Here is a 17996-nt window from a genome sequence, read left to right on the forward strand (position 1 = left end):
AAGTGATGAATGTTACAAAGCAGAAGCACAAGGAGCTATACCAGATCCATTATAGATGGAACTAATTGTGTCTGAGAGATTAGTTAATTCTACCTGAAAGAAGCAATGCTTAAATAAAATGAAATGGATAATCTGAAACTGTTGAAAGGAAAAAAGTTCTAGAAAACATGAACACATATTTTTATGAACATGAAACATAGGATTTGAAATGTGGTATTTGGCAAACTAAAGAGGTTCAACATAGTTAAAGAATAATGAGCAAAGAATTTCTCAGGTTGAGAGAGTTTGGCCAGAAACAAATTTCAAAGGGCCTTGAATATTGCATTGTATATTGACAGTAATGAAACATTACAGAAATATTTTCAGCAGGTGGGTAATATGGTAATAGTTACTCTTCAAAACTACCACTTTTGAGTTCCTGAGAAGGCAAGCAAGGGTGAATTTTAAAATAGTTATGAATCGAGAATAGAAATCCAAATGAGACACAAATTGGCTTGGACTAGGATGGTGATAAGGGGATCAAGCGAAGAAGTAACAGGATTCCAACCACACTTGGAAAGTAGTAGAATCAGTAGGACTTGGTTATTTCTTAGAAATTAAAAGAGAAGGAGAAGAATGCTTTTTAGATTTCTGACTTGAGCAACAGGAAATAAGGGAAAAGGAGAAGATTTAAAGAAAAAATGAACCTACTGAGCTTGAGGAACTCATGAGATACCTTTGTAGGATGTCACTGAGTCATGCGGATATTGAGGCAACTAGATATATAATTTAGAAACCTGGATATCAATCTGATTATTATCAACATATAGCCATGGAATTATAGAAAAACTTGCAAAACAAGAAAACAGATTGGGACGAGGATTGGGCATTAAGAAGGTTGAATGTTTTAATCTTAAAATGGGAAGCATGAACATTTCAAATCGGATCTTATATTCTGACATTTAACTGAGATTTCCATGTCAAAAGCACTGAGATGATACAGATCTGCCACGGGGCACTGACCAAAGAGCATTCATAAAATTAAGCTTTACCTCTAACATATGTATATATACACCACGCACACCCTGTTAAAACTTTTTAGTTGTCTTGGGGCCAGGCGCAGAGGCTCACGCCTGTAATCCCAGCACTTTGGGAGGCCAAGGTGGGCAGATCACCTGAGGTCAGGAGTTCAAGACCAGCCTGGCCAACATGGTGAAACCCTGTCTCTACTAAAAATACAAAAGTTAGCCAGGCGTGTTGGGGGCACCTGTAATCCCAGCTACTCAGGAGGTTGAGACAGGAGAATCACTTGAACCCAGGAGGCGGAGGTTGCAGTGAGCCGAGATGGAACCAACTATCCTCCAGCCTGGGCGACATAGCAGTTGCCTTGACTTAACATTTCATTTCCAAATAGAACTCATTACATTGTACATTAAAACTTCAGCATATCTGTTAAGCTATCACATTAAAAAGTAAATAATATAATATTGAAAACAATTATCTCACAATACTAATAATTGTTTAGAGAAGGAACTTAAAATTCTGTTTAATTGGAGAAGAAAGTATAGTTAGAGATCATTTTACATATACGAATATTCGTAGTCATCTCTGTTTCTTTTTTTCAAGAAATGAACTAGCCAAGCAAACAGATGATTCTAGGAGAGTGTAAATGAATAATTTCAAAGAAAACAGTCCGGCATTTTAGAAGACAGAACCTTAAAGTAACATAACCAATAGAGGACACCTAGTGGTCTTTAGCAGAATCAATATTTGCTTGCAGAAAATATCAGGTAATTCACACACATGCAATAATGTTGGTGTTAGTAGATGTGCTAATTTCAGAAAGATGTCATCATAAATATATTTATAAATATTACAGAAATATCAGTTTAAATATTTCAGATAACATCCATATGCTTCATTTCATTTGAACTTCACAACTGTTTGATTGTGGGCATAAATAAGTCACTTCATGTGATTTTCCCTAGATTACATAGAAAATAATGTTGCAGTTGAAATATACACTGATTTCTGGTATAGAATCCATTCCATACCATCATAAAAATTGAAACCTCCAATATAATTGATACTTAAAATTGTAAAACACTGCAAATAGAATTCATAGAAGGCCTTATCATATTTCATTAACTGATACAAACATTTTTTGACAGCAAGAGTACTTGGCAAAGATAAACCTTTTTTTAGCTATCTAAAAAAGTACTGTGTTTGACACCGACTGCATACAAAAAAATGCAAGGAAGTGATAAACCTCTCTTCTAACTGGTGTTGTTAGCTCTATCCACGGTGGCCTCCAACCCCCTTCATTCTGTAGCACTCTAAAATGTAAATCTCCTGCCTAAAATGTATCAATGGCACCTTTTGATTAAGTCCATCATTAGCACAAATTCTGGTCTACATCTCTAAACTCAATCTGGGAATCTGCACCTACTGCACTAGGCTGCTTGTATCTCGTGTCTTTTGGAACACACTCTTCTGCCTGGTCCACTTGTTCAGCCTGGTAATCCATACTCCAGATTCAAAATTCAGTTCAGTATGTTTGAAGGCCTCCTCTTGTGCAAAGCAATTGTGTTGCTCACTCCCTTATTTGTGCCACTACTTCCCACACCATCTGTGATTATTTGCTCACATCTGCTTTTCTTACAAAACTGGCATCAGTCTTCTATCCTTATTTGCAGCATCTCCACATAGAGATTACTCAGTAAATGCTTGGGAGTGAAGAACGGATACTCTCTTATTATTATTTAATGGATTTAGAACATGGGAGATTGCCAGTATTAAGTGGATAAACATGCTCTGATTATTTATTGTGTTTATAACCCTGCACTAATATACAAAAAGATTCAAGGGCAAAATTTGGCACTGATTCTTCCCTGTAATATCTATGTCTGGCAAAAGGTGTGTAATAAAGTATTAGTAACCAAATTATCATGAACAAATGCATGTAGAGCCAGTAGAAATTTTCACTGGAAAGGTACTGACTGTCACAGTAGAGTGTGTCAATGTAGAATACCTTCTGGAAATGAGTTGAAGTCTGATTTTTTTTTTTTTTTTTTTTTTTTGACGGAGTTTCACTCTTGTCACCCAGGCTGGAGTGCAATGGCATGATCTCGGCTCACTGCAACCTCCACCTCCCAGGTTCAAGCTATTCTCCTACCTCAGCCTCCTGAGAAGCTGAAATTACAGGCACCCGCCACCATGCCCAGCTACTTTTTGTATTTTTAGTAGAGACAGGGTTTCACCATGTTGGCCAGGCTGGTCTCGAACTCCTGACCTCAGATGATCCACTGCACCCGGGCTTAACTCTGATTTTTAAAGGAGTGATAGGAAAAAAACAAAAAAAAAAGGCTTTCCAAATCGGAGATGTAGCAGGAATAAAATTATAGAAGCAGAAAGAATCATTTCCTGCAAGCAGCACTGTAAAACTGAAACACAAACAGAAAAGAGTTGGGTGCAAATATGAAGTGACAATGGTGAGACCAGGGAACAATGTGCTGGAGAGACTTGAAGGCACAGCAAGGAAACACACATTTGATGTGATAAGCAATAGGGAGCCTCTCTAAGTTCTAGTACAGGGCAGGTTTGGGAAAACTCTGCTGTTTGCTTATGGCAGGTCTTAGAAACCTATGTGTTTTTTAAAACATAAAAGTAATTAGAATATGTATTGTATAATTATAGATAGGCAATTTATAGTAAGAGTTAGTTTCTACTCTACACCAATTTGAATGCTAAAATTAACCAAAGATAGAAACTGTAAGCTGCATTAGCTCCCTATGGAATAAATTTCCTTATTACTGCTCTGTTGTTATACATAATTTGTATATTAAACTATCTCTAAGCCAGTATAAAAATCTAATATTGGTTTCAAGACAAGCACTGAAATGTTCAAGACACATTATTCATCTGAAATTGCTATAGATACAAAAGATCAAAACCACAGGCCCTCTTTCCTGCCCCAAAATGTATTTAACTAATGGTAATATGTCCCAGTTCTATACAAGGGAGGTTGGGGAGATAGGAAATGATGAATAAAAAGTAAAACATTATAGTTATATATTCCAAAGCCATAGTTATTATATAATGATACATTTCCCACTTTTTAAAATTAAGAAGAATTTATGCTTTATCTATGACATTAAGTCCTACAAAGAGGTAATCATTACAGAGTAGCATTTCTATTTGCAATTAATATTTCCTAAACCTCTAAAAAATTTCAAAGGTCATCCCCTGTTGATAAAATGACTGAGATCAGCAGCTGTAAAGGAACTCTTCACCTTTACAAACTGAATAATCTCCTATTTGCTAAGCCTTTAATCTACTCTTTATCTCTTCAGTGGCTTGTGATTGTCACATATTCCATTTAATTTCCAGGGATTTCCTCACCGTATGTCTCTTTTAGGAAGATCACACGGAATTTGTTCCCCTTGTGATAGGTTATGAAATAGCAGTCTGGCTTGGATCACTGTCTTTAAATACAGTAACAACAACGACAATGCTGAATTCAAATAATAGTTTTTTAAAACCAAACGTAAAAATTGGAAAGATTCACCTCAGCTTTTTAGCTATTACAAGAAAAGAAATTTCTGGCTTGATTTATCTAAATTTTGTCTGGTTTTTACCTCACCTGGCAATATATATAAAGTTTCAGTGTAATGTCACAGAAAGCTATTTTTACATCCCAAATCTATTGATCTTATAATTGGTTCATGAAAACAACTTCCCTCCTCACTTCTTAACACCATGTGTTTCATAAATTAGTTGCTCAAATCAGCTATTTCCTCCTGTATTAACCACTAATTCAGCTTTAATAATGACAATAACATAAGCACAAAATTTTAAAGCTTCTATATCTCATTCATAATATTTTTCTAATTTATCTGGCATCAGGGCTTCTTGTTGTTTTTCAGTTGAACTAATTCAGTCCAGGAAAAAAAAAAATGTATTGTTGAAGATGGAAGCAGCTTCCTATAGAAGGCAGCAGCTTTCCTCAGGAATGATTCATTTAGAACAGTGGCAGCTTCCAGACTTCACACATTACTTCCCCAAATTTGCTGAATTTAGCATTAGCCAGCTTGATACTTAAACACCCAGAACCAAAGACATGTGGGTGAACTCACATCTTCCGCTGCATTTTTATTGCAAAAGCTCACAGAGCTACTTTTTCTGATTTATTTGTTGTATTTCTGCTTGTAAACACATCCTGGTGACATTTACAAAAATCAGGTAGAGAGATTTCCAGTTTTGGAACCATTCAAGTTTCTTGGTGATTATGGTTAGAAACATGTAGGTGATGGAAAGATGAATTTGTATTAAATTCTGGATTATGATTCTGTTTCTTCCCTGTTGAACAGTATTACTAACAGGCATTAAATACCCATGATATATGATATTATACGGGGGAATCATATAATCAAGAAAATATTCTTCACCTAAATGGGCTTACGGTTCACTTATTTATAAGAAACATGTTGCCAACTCACAACTCTAGCCTGAATGTGCTTGGTTACCAAATGTCTGTAAGTGCATATTAAATTGCATTTTACAGTAATGATAGCAGTGAGCTGATGTTCCTAAATTTTATCATGGCATCTTTAAAACACATCATGTTACACAGATCTAGGTGCCTGTAATTACTGCCAGAAGCCAAAGGACATTGGTGTTAAGGAGTATATTCTTATATGACCACATGGCCTGCCATTTTATCTGATAGAATGCCATCTGTTCATCCTGCTGCCGTTCTCTAGGGTAACTGGGCTAAAACCGCAAGATATTAAAAATAGTCACATCGCTACTGTATTTTTAATTGACTGGGTATTTATATCAGTGACTTTCCTCTCACAGGATATTTGTTAAAATATTTTTCTGTGGCCTTGTTTTAAGAGGTACTATTCAACTCTGTTGCATTGCATGGCCCACAGTCTTACTTAAGAAAAGTTCCCTATAATTCGTTAGACAATCTATAAAATGGTAGAATATTAAGATATTTATAACTAAAACATTATATATCATAGTAAGAACCTATATAGTTTTGCAGTTAAGAGCACTGGCTCCTGAGTCTGATTGCCAAGATTGGAATCCCAACTCCACTTCTTACTAGTTCTATGAATCTGGCAAGTTACCTTTTTGTATTTAATTGTTCTCATCTGTAAAATGATGACAATAATTATATTTACATCATTGTGTTGTTAGGAAGATTCAGCGAGCTAATATATGTAAAGAATCAAACATACTAGTTGACATGTAATAAGCCTTCAATAAATATTAGCAATTATTAGCAAGAATCATCTTGGTTTGGTATTAATCTCAAATTAGCATAAAAAAGCTTTGAGAACTGAACATTTATTCCATTTTAGATGGAATGTGCTATATAGAGAAAAATTACAAGATGAATCTGATTTCTCAAATGTGCTTCATTTGATTTTAAATATATCCCATATCTATATTTTAAGAATGATCCATTTTTATGCCTTTTTATCAGTGTATTATGCAGTGTTTTATTATTGCATGTCATTTCCTGAAATCCTGTGAACCAAAATGTCACTGACAAGCACATACAAAAACACTGCTACCACCTCACAGAAATCAAACAGAACTTCCATTTTATGACATATTTAAAAACATAACTTATATTGAAAATGCTAAAAAGTATTTCTGTAGGGAGGAAAGCAATAATCTATAGCCAGTATATGACTTTATATGACTTTCATTAATGTTGGTTTAGGCATTCTACAAGTCTTTTGGACTCTTACATTTGTGCAGACAATAAAATTCAGGTTATAATTAATACAAAAAGACTTAGGAAGAAAAGGAAGTCAAAATGGTTAATATTCAGACTTTGAAGATAGGGATATAAACTCCTTTGCTTGATGATGGTTTAACTCAGATCTTTGGAAACTCCAGTTGGCTGAGCCCTCTCAGGTCCCACCCACTGCCTAACAACAGATGCTCTATTCAGCAAAATATGGGCCTGATTGGTCAGATTCACTCCATTTATTCACTATACTCTCTGTGTTTTCTATGTACTAATGTCCCTCATGAATATGTTCCTTTTTAGTATTATGAAATGAACTAATAGGGAAAAACTATAATAAGTTACTATAGGCAAGCCATAATAAGCAAAATTAATACGCTAAAATCAAAGCCTTTATATGTACAATCTGGAAATAAAGAAACAATCTGTTTTACCCAATCATGAATTCAATGAAACTTCAATATTAGAGGAGACAAAAACCACACTATCTCATAGAGCTAATGATGTGCCAGATTAACAATCAGACCCTACACATCTTTATCAAAATAATGGTACTTCATGTATTTATATTAGATTTAAAAAAACCAAGGTGGGAAAGGGGTTGTATTGATCAAGATAATAATTGTTGATTAAAGTGCATTTATTTAAAAATAAAATAAATTGGCATAAAATGATCACTATTTTTTCCAGTTCATTCAAATCCATTATTTGATCATAGATTTTAGGGATACAAATATATCACTTATGCATGGAAAAGAGGAGTTGAATACATTTTTCTACTTGAATTTCATAAAATTCATTACACATTGCACAGTTGTTCATTGTAAAACAGCCATAATTAACGATTTCATGATATAGATTTAAAAAAGAAAAAGATGCATCTTACCTCTTCCCATTGATGTATGTATCTAATTAACCTTGAAAGTCGTAATAAACGCAAGAGACTGAGAATTTTTGTAAACCTCACAATGCGAAGTGCCCTGGCTGTCTTGTAAACTTCTGAATCCATTCCTTTTTCTACAATAAGAAAGATATAATCCACTGGGATGGATGAGATGAAGTCAACCACAAACCAGCTTTTTAAATAATTCATCTTGATCACTTTGGGGTCCAGGATGATTTCAGAACTGTCTTCATTGACAGTCCCAGTCCTAAAATTCATGATCAGGTCCAATAGGAAAACTGTATCTGATGCCACATTGAAAATAATCCACGGTGTTGTTGTTTGCTCTGTAAAGAATGTGATTCCAACTGGTATGATGACTAGATTTCCAACCATCATTATAAGCATTATTAAATCCCAGTAAAACCTACAACAAATAAAAAAATCAGATTTTAAGACATAGAAAATAACCAGCCTATCCCCCCCATGAAAAATTATTACTGACATATAGTGAGATCAATAAGTAAAAGAACAAAGAAATGATTTTATTTTTTAAAAATGTAATTCCTTAAATGGCTATATGTTTAAATCTAAGTAAAATTAATATATTCTTAAACCAAGGCATTATGGTTATGGAATTCTAAAAATTATGTGATATGAAGCATTATACAAATAAAATAAAAAACATTCATACCCCCATTTATTTAGTAAAGAGGCAAAAAAAGCAACCTACCTTATAGTTAATACAAAATATAGACAGAAACTAGAAAGAAGTATAAGATTAGAAGATCTATAAGAAAGCCTTTGGGAAGGCTCTTTGAAGATGTTTTGAATTATTTTAGATGTCAATTTACCAATCATAGATTAGAAAAAAAAAACAGAAATAAATAGGATACTCTAACAATTTTAGTACTGCAAATTTATCTCAAGGAATACAGATTAGTTTTGCCATGGAATCTAGAATACCCTGGAGTTTTGCAGTACTCCAAATATTTTATGCTTTATTCTTCTTTTGCTTGAAATAAGAAAACTAATTTTGGTCTTATGCTAAAAAGAACTGAACAAGTTCTACTTCATATTTGAAACTAAAATCCACCTAAAATTTGTGTTTTTATTACTACTTTATTGAACAACTACTTCAAATATATTGCCACTACTTTTCCAAAAAAATTATTTATTTCTTTTTTTTTTTCTTTTTGAGATGGAGTTTCACTCTTGTTGCCCAGGTTGGAGTACAATGGCACGATCTCAGCTCACTGAAACCTCCACCTCCCGAGTTCAAGTGATTCTCCTCCCACCTCAGCCTCTCGAGTAGCTGGCATTACAGGCATGCCACCATGCCCAGCTAAAAAAATCTTTAACATTTCTAATGTAATTCTGAACATGCCTATGACTACTAAGTACGTTTTGAAAGATTCTTATCTCAACTTACATTAAAATTGAGAGAAAACCAGGAACTTCATTCCTGGTTTATATAGCTTAACTAAATTCACTTGACATAACTATAGTGTGATTTTTATAAGGGTTCTTTCAGTCTGTTGACACTCCTGTTAATCAAATATTTATAGTTGTTACAGTATATACTTGTAAAAATGAAAAAATAAACTAACACAACTGTATAATCATGAAATGTCTCCAGAGACATGAGTTACTTTATCCTAGTCATAGGTATGTTATTTGAGGAGTTTTGTATAAACAATATAAACTTCCATGATAAAAATGTCTGTTCACCAAGATATTTTTGTTTTACATGAATACTCCTACTTAGACTATTTGAGCTACATTTTGGTGAGGTATACATGTGTATAAACCTTTCAAAGTTACTATCATTTGTAATTAAGAATGACTCCTGAAATAAAAGTCGTAGTTGAAGAAAAAACTATAATAGGCCCTATCTCCCCTGTCTCCAGCCTCAGGATGTTGTAAAGGATAAGCGTTTGTCATTTTGAAGATTTCACCAGTATTTCTGTCAAAACTTGCCTGCAATTTTTGAAACAACTATACAAATACCCATGTCAGTCATACAACATGTACTGGCAGTTTAAATGAAATGGTTTTATATCTTCTTCTAACAATGGAAATGCAAAATATACCATTCAACACAGTAAGGACAAAGGAGAGATGTAGAGGAGGAGCAATATTGTAACAGCAATTTCACAAAGAAATGGCATCATTAAACTCTAAAATGAAACTGTGTGTACCCTGAGGATTTTTCACTTCTGGGCACTCCTATCAAGTCCCTTCTGTAAGCTTCTCTCTCTGCCCTCCCCTTCAAGGCTGTTGTTCCCCTGGGTGTCACACATAGCCCTTTTATCTTCTATTCTACGCATTGCCCTTGAGAAATATTATACACTTATCCATGCCTTTAATAATTAATTTGTAACTGATGACCCCAAAAGCTTTATCTTCAGTCCATTCCTATCTTCTAAGCCTCCTAATCCTCATAATCAGTAGCCCGTTAAATCTCTCTCCTGGCATATCTCACACTCATCTCAAACAGCATGCCTAAGCTCAAACTCATAATCTCCTCTCCCACATATATTCCTCACATATCCCCTATCTCAGGGAATGGAACAACTCTATATGTGATTTGCAAGCCAGAAACCATGGAGCCATCCTAAATAACTCCTGGCCCTAAATCTACTCAAACCCATATCCAATTGATCACCAAGGCTGTTTAGTTCTCACACCTAAATGTATGTTGTATTCGTCCATTTGCACTTTACTATTCCCACTGCAGCTGTCCTCATTCAGAAAGTCTTACCAGCTATTTTATTTAAAGACAAGTCAATTAAATGATTTTATTTTACATTTTCTAATCTGTTCAAAGAAGATTATTATAGAGCCAAATATACAGGGTTTTATGGATTAAATGAGACAATATATGCTAATCCCAGGGCCTGGCATATAATTGTGGCACACAATGCCAGTGGCCTAGTCAGTACCCATTTACCCTTCCTCACTTACCACAAGAAATCCAATTTTGTGGGAAGCACCCAGCAACCTAATGAAAAATACTCATTTCTGCAGACATCTTTGCATTTCTGTAATTAAGATAGAAGCTTTTTTTGAAGGAAAACTAATATCCCATCCCTCAGAGCAATAGAGATGAAAAGAAAGCATCATTCGTTCTTTACTACAGTAATAATGCTTATCACACTATAGCTTTTTGCTAGCAATACTTAATACGGTCTGAAGCCATTAGATATCTCAACACCGGTAAGAAACTCTGTTAAACCCTATAATATCCTTTTAAAGTAACATTGACTCTATTTTGCAGACAAAACCATAGGTGCTTTTATATGCTTACATAATATTGTCTTTAGTTAGCATGGATTCATTCCTTAGGTAACAAAAAAATACAATCATCACCTATTCTAGAAGTGCAATATACCTTCTTTTAAAAAAATAAATGGGTTCTTAAAAATTGACCTCATGAAAATCTCTTACCTAATTGCCCATGAGTCTTTCTTTCTAGCTCTTTACTCTCAAAATTTCTCTTAGATACCCAAGCTCCTTCTTTACCTTAACTCTCAGTTTCTATGTCTTGCAAATTTTATTACCATATCATCTTTCCTATCTATCCCCTCCTTCCATTCTTGTTTCTCTGGTCTGGGCAGAGCCACCTTCTGCTTGAAATTCCTCATGAGTCTCCTGTCTCTTCTTTCTAATCAAGTCCCACCACTCCCAAAGCAACTTACCTAACAATCAATTTGCTAGGTCAACAACCAGCACTAACTCTCTCAATTAAATGAAAACAACTTAGTCTGTTTGTCAAGGCACTCCGGGATATGGCCTCCTCCTGCCTTTCCATCCCCCTCTTTTAACAATTGAGGACAAGCATCCCATATCTCAGGCAAGAGGGCACTTGTTCATGCTTTGCCCTCATGCCTACCTGGGTACACATACAGGAGATATGATTACTTCCATTCCAGCTATCTTTCTACCTAACAGCATTCTACTTCTCCCTCAAATCCCATTCTGGCAATGAGTTTCTTAGTTTGTTTGTGTGTATGTGTTTTATTTTTGTTTTAGTAGACTTTATTTTTAGAGTAGTTTTAGGTTCATGGAAAACTTTAGCTGAGTGTACAGAGATTTCTTATATACCTCCTGCCCCTACACATGTATAGTCCCTCCCCATTATCAACATCTCCCACCATAAAAAAAAAAATTGTTACAAATGATGAACTTACACTGACATCTCATTATCACCCAGAGCCCACAGTTTACATTAGGATTCACTGTTGGTGTACATTCTATGGTTTGGGCAAATACATAGTGACATGTATATATACCAGTAGTTTCACTGCCCTAAAAATCACATGTGCTTTTCCTATTCATCCTTCTTTCACCTCATTTGTTAGTTTTTTTTTACAACCTTCAGAGCAGCATATATTCTCAACATGTTTCCTAATTTATTTTTGATTCTGTTACTATTTGTATGTGTTTCTTCCATCATTACTGATTTAAGTTATTTGAAGTTCAAAACTGTATCTTGTCTTCTATATATTTTCTATTATAAGATAGACAGCATCTAAGATAGCAAATGTTAAGAATATTTATTAATTGGATTTTTAATGAAAACATACACTTTAATGGCAGATATTTAAAGAAAATCTTTTATAATAAGCCAAAGAGCCATTAACAAAGTAAATAATAATTTCTTATTTGTCTTGCATATAGATCTGGATTTTATTTATTAAGGGTTTTCATTACAACAGAATACGTTAAAATAAATAAAATAGGAAACAAAGAGGTTAGAAATATGCTCTTAGGTTAGATATCTAAAAAACAAAAGAGTTGTGTATTTGAGACGATTTTACATATCATATAATCTAACTACTTCTATTCATCCTGCCCCAGAGAAAAAGTATTTGTAAAAGAACTTGCTTGGACTTTGAGGGCAGACCAGAGTTAAAATCCTAGCTCCACTAACTGGATGATTTGGAGCAAGATATTTAGCTGCCATAAACTTCCATTTTTTTCTACTACTCTTAGAGTTACTCTGTGTGCGGACTACATGCAATAGTGTATGCAAAGTGTAGCATATAGATCCTGTATGAAGAGAAGCCACAACCCAAAAATGATAGCTTCAGAATTCTATCTTACACTGGAATCTCTGTGGTATCCTGAATCAGGTGCCAGTTCTCCACAAAGCCTGACATCAACAATGATAGGACTCTTTACTTATTTCTCCTTCCTTATAATAAATCCCCATCAACTGAAGGGGATGGAGAAAGAAACTTATGCAGAAACTTCCTTTCGCTGAAATACCAGCAGAGCAGAGAGGACACTTACTGGAAAACTAATGATCTTTATAATTACAGCAAAGTCATAATCTAGGTAACTATTTTACCTTTTTTACTGGAAATATATAAAATAGGCTAAAGAAAATAATATATTATCACTAATAAGTATAATATTAACTACTAATAAAATAATTTTCATAGGCCACTTATTTTTTATGTAGAGTGTATCTTCTCCCTATAGGTTTTTAGAAGAGAGAAAGTGGCATTGTAAAGATTAGTCCATGATACTAAATCAAGAAGAATTTCAAATTCAGTCATACTTTTTTTTCTCTACCCACATGCAACCCTTTAAGGCTTGTGGTAAGGAGAACTCCTCCTTGTTCCTAACAAGAACTTCCCACTCTTCTTAAGGTTCCCCAGCCCCAGTTGCTTACGTTATCTGCTCTACTTGAAACAGCCTGATGTCAGACATTTCTAACCTAAAGCTTTAATGAGATTTAAATAATCGCCATACTTTACTACTACTAAAAGTGCTTGTATTTACAATATTCTCTCTAAATATTGAATGAAAAATTATTTTCTCCCCTCTCTGTGATGAAATAAATATTTGTCATTAAGAAGAATTGAATAAAAAGATTTCTGGTTAATTTCCTGACATGGTACCAGATTTACAGTCGCTATTTTACCTACAGTTGAAGTCAAATGATGTCATAAATCTGTCCAATCAACTCACACTTAAGATTCACTTCTAAAAGAAAGAAATAGAATTCCCAAAAGATAAATGCTTTTGATAACTTCTCATGAAATATAGCACCTCTTTGGCTGATATACAGCCATAGTGTACTGCTTCTGTGAACTGTCACTGGTTTCAAAATTAGTGGTATTCTGGGAGATTAATTAACATCACTAGCCGCAATATAAAAGTTTGGACCATTGTATTTAGAAGAATGGCCTCTTGATATCAATTATTTTATAAATATGAAACATGAATTGAGCATGTTTATAACAACTTATCAACCTGCATAAATAAACAAATAAATAAGCAAATAAATATCCAGCTAGATTTAATTTTTATAACAACAATAGTCCTCAAAATCATGTCCCAAATTTTATGTAAAACTGATTCAATTTTTAAAATCTAATAGCCTGATGATTGGGTACATATGTTTTGAAAACTAGCATAAAGTGCCTTCTCTTAAATGCTAGGTCCTCTTCCCAATCCTCTTAATACTAAGATTCACACTGGGATAGATATTTTGTAAAATATATGTATTTAGAAACTTTGCAAAAAAGTTTCATTGGCCAGGTTTGCTACTTGGTCTAATTCCTTGATGTCTCACAAGGCCAAATTTATTATCCATGGAGGGTGGGAAGGAAATATATTTTAAAAATACAGACAACTCAAACATAGGCAATTTGGAGTGGAAATATGCTAACTTTCTTAAAATAGTAAACCCTTGCAAAATGATCCTATTTGAGGGAAAGTTTATCCTAAGTAATGAATAAAACAAAGTTAGACTATATTTAAAGGCATTTAGATGTCTTCCAATAAACTAGCAATTTATCCAATGAGAACATGAGATGGGTGGGTGGTGCATTGTTTTAGCTACTCATGAAAATGGTTTATTAAATTAAGCTAATGAAATAGAAATTTAAAACCTATGAAAGTATTAAGTTGTGTACCAATCCAAGCAAAAGTAAACATGTTTTGTCTATTTCCTTCTCCTGAAACTGTATTTTTTTATTGTGTGTTAACCGTCTGTCAATATTAAAAATCTTATATTGCTTCACATACTCGTTTGTGGAATTTTACAACTACAGCTGCTCACCTCTCCTACTTGAAACTCTCCCAAATCTTTGATGTCTATGATTCTACATAATAATTCCTCACTCATATTTCTGTATTAGCATAAACTCATTTTTCTCAATTCTTATCTGACTCCTCTTCTACCATTAACAATGTGGACATTACACATGACTCAATTCTACCCAACTCTTCTTCCTTCTATTCACTCTCTCCTTCATCCTCACCAACCTCCACAGGTTTAACTAACATGTTAAGGTAAATGGTTCTCAAATCGATCACCAGCTTTAACCTCTATTATGAAGTTAGACATTGCTAACTATGCCTAATATATAGTTATTTGTAACTATATATCCTGTATAGTTAGTGGCTTCCAAATTTCCCGATAGAATAGTCATCTCACCAGACTTAAATCTAGACTAACTAATCTTCTAGTCTCAAAATAATTCACCTGATATTTTTATTCCTGTTTATTATAGCATAGCTTTTTTTCTTTCATCCATCCACTATGCATAAAACTTCAGAATTGTCCCTGACTCCTCTCTCTGCCCAGTTCTGGCATTTGATTACTTGCCGAGCTCTGTATCTTCCCTAATACAACATTTTTCAAATTCAGCTTTTCATTTTGTTCCATTGTCATCATCCTGGATGAAGTTCTTATATCATTACTATGTTTTCTAATTTTCCTGTTTCTACCTGCCCTAGTAAATTGCCTCCTATTTATATCCACTAGACTTTCCTATTGCTTACAAAATGAAATGTAACCACATTCAAAATCCTCTTAAGTATGTCCCAATTCTGTACCTGGAATTTTTTCACATACACAGTCCCAAGCTAAATTAAAAAGACTCTTTTTCAGAGTCATCATCTTTGCCATCCCCCACCCCAAAATGACAACTGGGATTTCCTTTTCCTAAACCCAAACTCAACCTCTACATTGCCTTACATTACTTCAACAGTCAAATAAATTCCAGTTCCTTCACAGAACTCCCTTTCACCTGATCTCTATCCCAGCTGGAGTTGGTCTCCTCTTGTCCCAAATGCCTATCGCAATTTCTCTACATGATTTTCAGCATCTGAGCACATCTACTACTGAACAGTGAATACTCTGCCATAATATGATGTCAACAATAATTTGATAAAGACTGCTTAATAAACAGTCTCCAAAAATATTGTTTTAGCCCTTATTCCTAGCCAAATTAAATGCCAATCATCTTTATACTTAAATTGCCTAGCAAATAGTATATATACTGCTGATTTCCCAATGATCAAATTCCAAATTAGTATCTGTGTTAATGAGGGTTTATTATAGCATTACACAATTCCAGTTAAAAATAAATACGATCATTTGTTCTTTTGGATGATTTCAAAATTAATCAGGTATAAGCCTTTATTTCTCCTCAAATGGTAGAATTATGATGCACGTTTTTAATAAACTATTTTAATCTTCTTGCTTTAGACAACAAGAACAAAGATATCATTCAAGGGGACTTACATTGTATCATTCAAAATCACTTCAAATGAAGGCCACAAGTTTCACTTTGCAGAATCCAAACATCTGTTCCTCCCTAAATATAACCCATGAATTATATTTCTGTAAGTCTATAGCTTTTATTAAAGGATACAGACCGGAGCAGAACTCCCTGGGTATTAAGAACATCTATCCTGTAGCATTCTAACTTTATAATGACATGTAGATTTTCCATTTAAAAAATCCTTAATTTAAATTATTTAGAAATAATGTATCAAATAGCTCCTGGTGTTTAAATTTAGAGCTCTTCAAGAAGTTTAATCTAAAACTACTCCTTAACTTCTAAGTATTTTCATTTGATGGACCATTGAGTGGTTTCTAAATTTTATTTCCTGCTTCTAACTCTTGACAATTTATTCCTTTAAGGAAAGCAAAAATACTGTCAGTGGTCATGCCATTCTCAACAAAAATGTATTCTAGTACCATTCACTCTAGTATGCAATTCAGTCAACTGAGGTCTATGTTTTAGCTGTTTCTAAAGAAGGACAAAAAGAATACTGACATTTGGTTATCTTACTGATAAGATAGTCCCATGACACATATATTGAAGACATTTTATTTTGAAGCTCAACAGAATGACTGAGTTACAGACAGTTTTATATTTACTGATATACTTTCATCCAACCACTGTGAAATTATGAAAAGAAAATTGTGATTGAATTATTTTCTGTCTAATTACATGGCTAAGTTAAAGTTTATTCAAGTTTGGAGTTTTAATTTCAGATGGATTTTTCCCTCATTGCTATTGTAATCCTCCCATCACATTGCATATTTTCAAATCATCCAGTTTATTTTTCCTCTTGCTGATAATATAAGTCACCTCCCTGTGTTTCTTGTTACTCTACAGATGTCAAAGAATCTTTATGCTCTTTATTAATACATAAGCTGCCAATGCCATATATATCATTTGGATTATTGTTCCAGCTTGCAGGTGTGATGGACAGCACAAAATCCAACACGTAACTGTGCCCTTCAGTCTTTAAAATGTCCACGTTTTATGGAAGCTTTGGAATGTGTTAATGATCCTGATTTCTAGATATTACAATTTGTCTTACTGAATATTAAGGAGGCGGCATTAGGGCAATAAAGTATTAAATATTAAATAAAGTATTAACTAATAAATAAAATATTTATTAGCTAATAGACACTTTAAAGACATGGTCTTGTTTGATACTCAAACAACCAAAGAGGTACGCAACCTTGTCTAAGTTTGAAAAGAGGAAAACCGAAACCATCTAGTTAAGGACACTTCTTAATTTTTTGTAATCAGAAATTATGCAAATTGATTTTGAACCCAAGACCAATTTCTGTACTTGCACTCTTTCCACCATATTCAGATAAATAATTTAAGAATTTAAGAAAAGTCTTTTTAAAAATCGTACACTGAGTAGAGAAGCAATGACAATACTTCCACCTATTCTTATCAGTCACCTATCTGAGCAGGTAGTTTACATAACTGTTTTCACAAGAGAAGGGGAATAGGCTACAATGCTATAGGTACAGCTCAATGTCTGGCCTTTGGTCTCTATGTCTTTTGATACAGAAGCCACCGAGAGTTTGCCTACATTCCCAGAGGCTCAAAGTGATAGCTCCCCTGTCCTTATGCCCATATAGTAGCATGCAACTTCTAAACAGAGGAGCTATGAGATCACCTGTTTCAAAAGGGATTTCTGAATTATTTCTGCCTTAGCCCACAAAGATATCTCACTGGTACATTGACCAAAGTCAGTTCAGATGCTCTAAAAGCAAAAAAACACTTGGAAAGCAGGAGTCAAATGTAG

The 17996-nt window shown here is 34.0% G+C and overlaps 1 protein-coding gene across 1 annotated transcript in view; it reads right to left on the reverse strand.

Annotated features, from left to right (window-relative positions):
- HCN1 (hyperpolarization activated cyclic nucleotide gated potassium channel 1) overlaps nt 1–17996 on the reverse strand; it is a 424192-nt gene that overhangs the window by 374072 nt on the left and 32124 nt on the right. Inside the window, exon 2 of the mRNA XM_002815543.6 lies at nt 7635–8058. Within this exon, the coding sequence (XP_002815589.3) occupies nt 7635–8058 (424 nt within the window). The remainder of the gene's footprint in view (nt 1–7634; nt 8059–17996) is intronic.

Source organism: Pongo abelii, chromosome 4 (assembly GCF_028885655.2).
Source record: "Pongo abelii isolate AG06213 chromosome 4, NHGRI_mPonAbe1-v2.0_pri, whole genome shotgun sequence".
Classification (NCBI taxonomy): Eukaryota; Metazoa; Chordata; class Mammalia; order Primates; family Hominidae; genus Pongo; species Pongo abelii.